The sequence below is a fragment of the Zonotrichia albicollis genome, chromosome 14 (assembly GCF_047830755.1).
Source record: "Zonotrichia albicollis isolate bZonAlb1 chromosome 14, bZonAlb1.hap1, whole genome shotgun sequence".
NCBI classification, from domain to species: domain Eukaryota; kingdom Metazoa; phylum Chordata; class Aves; order Passeriformes; family Passerellidae; genus Zonotrichia; species Zonotrichia albicollis.
The window spans coordinates 4,888,175-4,894,174 of NC_133832.1; the positions used below are offsets into that span (position 1 = coordinate 4,888,175).

At 50.5% G+C, this 6,000-nt stretch overlaps 1 protein-coding gene across 7 annotated transcripts in view; it reads left to right on the forward strand.

The window, feature by feature from the left end:
- The window catches only part of LOC102075343 (gamma-aminobutyric acid receptor subunit alpha-3), a 117,289-nt gene extending 113,669 nt beyond the window's left edge, over nucleotides 1–3,620 (forward strand). For all 7 annotated transcript variants that reach the window (XM_074551600.1, XM_074551597.1, XM_074551595.1 and 4 more), the window contains one exon: nucleotides 3,011–3,620. In XM_074551600.1, coding sequence (XP_074407701.1) covers nucleotides 3,011–3,340 — 330 coding nt within the window. In that variant the 3' untranslated portion in view covers nucleotides 3,341–3,620. The remainder of the gene's footprint in view (nucleotides 1–3,010) is intronic.
- Nucleotides 3,621–6,000: the final 2,380 nt, after the last annotated feature.

Sequence of the window (6,000 nt, forward strand, 5' to 3'; positions counted from 1 at the left end):
GCATCTTCAGCACAGTCCATGAATCACTCCAAAGCAGCATTTCACCCTCTTCTCTCTCATCACTGTGTGGTGTGTTGGGCTGATCAGTTAATCTATCCAACCTCTTTGTCTGGTGATCCAGGGAGTGTAAGATCACTGGGACCAGTCTCATATAATCTGAATTATCAAGTCTCTGGCAGGCTGCAGGAGGAATTTTGGCTTGGTGTGGGGAAGGAATGATACCTTTGCTGCAACAGCAGCTGCAGGTGCTGGGCTTTGATTTATGGGATATAGGTATGCCAGAGACTGGAGCTGCTTGGGGATTATTAAAGTGACTTTTCTCTAGAATGACAAGTGGCAAATACTTGGATTTCCCAAGTTCTGCATGCTGGTGACTTCCAGAGTTGTCTGTCAGAGTCATGGTGCTCCCAATCTGAATTTTCTCCTGCCAAGGAGCAGGGACAGAGAACTAAATCTCAAGCAAATCATAGACAGAAGCAGTAGTTCCCATAATTTAGGTGTTCTATTGTTAGTTCCTCGGCAGAGAGGCTTGAAAACTAGAATATTTAGCAAAAAATACTGTTATTTTCCAGCGTGTGTGTTGTTGAACAACTTGTCAAATTACACTATCTAGGGAACAGATTTATTTCTACACCACATTCTACAGCTTTTCCCTCAGGAGAGCAGCACAAGGACATCTTTGTGCAGCAACTCAGTCTCCCTGGGCCTCAGTGGGGCCACAAGTGCAGGAATTGCTTTGCAAAATAGAGGTTTTAAATAGGACAAGTTTTCCAAGCAAATGTGGGGGTTCCTCCTGTTTATCCACTCTCTCCTTCTGTTTCAGGAGGATGTGGATTTCCTCACAGATGCAGGTGCAGAGTGAAGGCTGGGAGCTACTTTGCAGCTGACAGCAACAAGCACATTTTGCTTTGTTTGAGTGTCAAAACCTTGCCTGGAAAACTCATTTATAAAGCCCAGCAGCCAGGCTGAGCCATTTCTCTGGCACCTCAGGGGCAGAACACATGGAGAGCTCATGCATGCCTTGGGGTAGGCAGTGTGGGTGCTCTGGGTGCTCCCAGCCCTGAGCAGGGTGAGGAAAAGGCTGGGATGAAGGTTCCCAAGCCTTTGCTCTGATCTGAGGTCCAGGGGAGCCCAAATTAATGCTTGGAGTCTTTGGATCACACTATTGGGAGCAGCAGCTCCCTGTCACCACCCACAGCACCCAGGTTTGCCTGATTTTACTCCATTTCAGCTGTTTCCATATGGATCCACTTCCCAAATTCTGGGGCAGGAAAGCTGTCCAGGTAGAAAATGTCATGTCCCTGGTATTCACCTTATTCCTCTAATAAATAACATGGCTGATTAATAGTAATATAATCACAGTGCACTGCCAATCACGTTCTGTGAACAACAATCTGTTTTTCATTTCATTACTGATTTTTAATTATTTTATTGCCTCCTGTAGCTGTGTTAATAAGTAATCATACTTAAGCATATTTAAGTGTTTTAATAGGTGAAGGATCATTAGCCCTTTACTTGCTTTTTTGTCAGTTTTTTAGCAGAAAAAGCTCATCTGCTGTGCAGAAGGAACACCTTAACATGGCTCTAAAGAGTGCAGAATCAGACCCAGTTAATTGTTAAAGACCATCAAATACTGTGATTATGGTCCAAACAGTGGTTTAGTCTGGTCTGGAGCCTGAAGACATCTAGACCCCCTCCTAAAAAGTTAATTTCTGTAATTGCTGACATTTTTACTAGGCTGCCTGGCTGTGGTGTTATTGGAGAGGGGTTTAAAGATGGCACAGAAATCTGCTTGTAGTGTCCCTCTGAAAATCCCTGCGGAAAATTCATTTCCTAAGGTAACCAGGAATATCCATGGTGACTGTAGACACGTGTAAAATAGAATACAGCGCTGAAAGCCAAAGCCCTCTCTCCTCCTGAAGTGCTTCCCTCATAGGAACATGCATCACCATGCCCAGCAACACTGGGAAATGCCTGGCTGAGCCTCACCTTGTGTTCCAATTGCTTTGGAACAAAAAAAATTCATCCAAAGGCACAGCTTGTTCTGAGTTTAGAGAGCAGAGCCCCACCATGAGGCACTGCTGTGTCTGGTGCTGGCTCCTGGTGTAGCAGGGGGCACCCATGGGGTACCTGAGCGCAGATTTCATTCTCCTTGTAGCCTTGGGTTGCTTTATACAACACAGTGCAGCTGGACTCAGGTGCCTGGCAGCAGCAGGAGGATCCCAGAGAGGGGCCAACACCTGCCATGAGCCCCAGGTCCATCTTCCTGCCCACCCATCCTCATGAACACTGAACTGTGTGTGCCAGCATTCACCCTCATCCTTCAGTGCACCCCATCTGACACACAAGGGCCATTCTCTCTGCAGTTTGTCCTCTCTGCAGCCCACATGCTGTTGAGGGATTCCCTCACTCCCTTGATTTTCAGCATCCCTTGGGTAGGAAGGCAGGAGGAAAGGCTTCCCTCTGTCCTGCAGTGCTGTGCTGAGCACTCCACAAATCCTGGTTGGTGCAGATGCCTTCCATCTGTTCTGTACCTGACCTGGGTGGGTCATGAGCTGCTCTAAAGGGTTCCAGAAACAATTTGAACATCATTATGTTAAATCATAAGGTGTTCCTGTGAGGAACTCAGGGCATTGAAATACAGTGCAGAAATACTGCAGTGCTGTTGCCCATACTCTAAACATGGCTTTTTGCCACCAAAAAAATAAAATCAAGCTGTAATCCTGTGTGCTGTGTCCTCCTCTCACCTGACCCAGGAAGCAGCCAGCCAAGCAGAAAATGCAGTTCTGCCCCAAGGATGAGCACACGGGGTGTCATTCCTTTTTGCATTCTCCTTTCACAAGGTGCATTCCTTTCTTGGCCTGCTCCTCACACCCTTCTCCACTCCTCACCTGGACAAACAGGTAAACTCACAGGACAGAACATTCTCTGTGCCCTTCTCTGCCCCTTCACCTCTGTTTGTTTGTTGTTTGTTTTTTTTTCCTTTTTTCCCCCCTCCCACCTCTCCTAGAAAAAAGAGCCGGTGGCGCTGGCCAAGAAAACCAACAACACCTACAACATCGTTGGCACCACCTATGCCCTGAACATCTCCAAGGAGCCCGGCCTGCCCACCATCTCCAAGAGTGCTGCTGCCACTGCCACTGCCACCAGCGTGCCCCCCAAGCTGCCCCGCCTGGAGGAGAAGCTCCCCGAGAGCAAGAAGACCTACAACAGCGTCAGCAAGGTAGACAAGATGTCCCGCATCGTCTTCCCAGTGCTCTTTGCCATTTTCAACCTGGTCTACTGGGCCACCTATGTGAACCGGGAGTCAGCTATCAAGGGAATGATCCCCAAACAGTAAAACAGGTCACACAAACCTTCCATCTGTCAGCATCATCCCAGCAGGAATTCTCCAGGGCTTTCTTCTTTTCTTGTTTGGTTTAATTATTATTGTTCATTTGATATTATGATTATGGTTATTATGATTATTATTATTATTATTATGTCACTCTTTTATAATGTAAACAAAACTGTGATTTTAATTTAATCCCATATATACTTTGGTTTGGTTTACTTTGATGATGAAAGCTAAAAAAAAAAATAATAAGGGATCATAACAAGTTGTGCCTCTAACATCTTAAGTCTGCTGTCACCCATCTGACCAAGTCCCCCTGTGCTGCCATCTCTCCTGGTCCACTCCCATGGTCTTCATGCCTCTGCCATTTCATGCTCCTTCTCCTGTGGGATGGGCTGCCCTGGCATGGGGGATGTTCCTGGACACCTGGCTGCAGGCTGTGCCACTCACTCAGCCGGGCTCCTGCCCCTGGGCTGTGAGTGCAGGTGTGCTGGTCACCTGTGGGGACAGGGGAGCAGGCTGGCATGGACCAGCTGGGGCAATCCTACCCCTGCTGTGGTCCCCAGAACCTTTGGTGGCAGCATTTTGTAGTTATTTCAGGTCTTCTTCCTCTCTGTCTTCACCAAACCCAGCTGGCTTTGTCTCTCCAGACCAAAAAGGCCCTGTCTGGCCCGATCCTGCACTCTTGGGGCAGTTTGTATTAGCAGGAAGTGTGGTTCCCACCAGAGAAATCATTTTTCTCAGCCAGGAAGTCCAGGCAGAAGCTTTACAAAGCCTTGGAGGAGATGGCAGCTGTGGGGCTGCATGCACCCAGCATCAGGCCTGGCAACCACAGAGCTCCTGCTCAGGGGGATGGTCTGGCACTTCCTTATGGCCCCATCCACTCATCCTTCTTAGCAGATCCTCTGTCCCAGACCTTCTTCCAGCCTCCCCTTCACCTTCCTGTGGCTGCTCAGCAGCCCCATTGGTGTCTCAGTGCTCACACCTGGATTCAGGCAGGTGTGATGGGGAGGAGCCCAGCTGGGGCAGCCCAGCCCATGGCAACCCCTGCTCCAGTGCAGGATGTTTTCTGTGGGATCTGTCACAGGGATGAGCCAGGGGATGGGTGGTCCCCAAGGCTCTCCCTGCCCCTGGTGAGCTGGGACATCCCCAGCACCAAGGGAAAGCAGCAGAAGGGGCTCTTTGGAAGAGCAGGGTGACACTGCTGTCCCATAGAGCCACCTGAGCCCAGTGCCATCCCACAGAGCAGCTGAGGCAAGGCCCAGCTTCACACTGCACACTTCTGCAAGGAAAGCCCTCCAGTGCCTTGGAGACAGGCTTTTTCTCCCTTCCTGACCACCACAGTGCACCCAAACCAGTGTTTGTCCCTTTCCCAGGAGCAGCACAAAGTGGGGACATCCAAGCCATCTGTCCCTGGACCCATGGGCACACTGTCCTCCTGCAAGGAGGGACATCCTGTGCCTGTTGATTCCTTGAGGTGGCATGGTCCTGCTGCCACAGAGGGGTGCACCCCCTCCTCCTTGGGCCTCCCTCTGCCCCCCAGAGCTGCCCCCAGTGTGTTTTGGGCTCATGCAGCCAAGCCAAGGCCCCAGGGTGATGCCTTCAGCACTGCTTTGAGCCCCTGTGCCAGGCTGAGCTTCCCCTGCCCCTGCAGGATCAGGGCTGAGCACAAGGCACAGGATTTTCCCCACCTGGAATATCCATGGGAGCACCAGGATGGAGTGAGGAAGGCCAGGGCACTCTGTCCTGCTGGGGGTGGCACTGGTGCATGTCCTGCCTGTCCCTTACCAACCTCATGGCTCAGCAGCAGTGCAGTTACTCCCCCTGCCCACAGCTGAGATTTGCAGAGCAGTTTGGAGATGTTTAGCCCAGTCCCAGGGTGTTGAGTCCGCAAGCACATCCACATGGCTGGCAACATTGGGGAGGAGGAGCCAGAAATCCCCCCTTCCTCCCCAAACTGCTGCTAAGGAGACCAGCTCTGTCCAAAACCTCTCCCACAGCACCTGCACCCCAAACCATGTCATTTCCACAGTGCCTTTCATCCCCAGGGGCTCCCTGCTGGCTGGGAAGGCCCAGGAGCTCTCCCACTGTCTGCAGCATCAGGAGCAGAGGGGAGGGTGCAGCATCCCCAGCCCTTCTGCTGGGCAGGGAGGACACCCTGGCTCCTTGGGCACCTGGTTCTGCCTGCTGGGCCTCCTGCTGCTGCTGCAGCCACTCCACTGTGACACCCCAGCTGCCCCATCCCTGCCTGCACGTGTGCCCACGTGTCCCCCAGGTGTGACCGTGCTCACAGGGGTTCTTGGATGAGGGAAGAGATGAGGATCTGACTCTATGTTTCAGAAGGCTTGGTTTATTATTTTATTATATATATTACATTAAAACTATACTAAGTGAATAAAAGAAAAGGTTTCATCAGAAGGCTAGCTAAGAATAGAATAGCAAAGAATGATAGCAAAGGTTTGTGGCTCAGGCTCTGTGTCCGAGCCAGTTCACTGTGATTGGCCATTAATTAGAAACAACCACATGTGCCAATCACAGATGCACCTGTTGCATTCCACAGCAGCAGATAATCATTGTTTCCATTTTGTTCCTGAGGCCTCTCAGCTTCTCAGGAGGAAAAATCCTAAAGAAAGGGTTTTTCATAAAAGATGTCTGTGACACCCAGG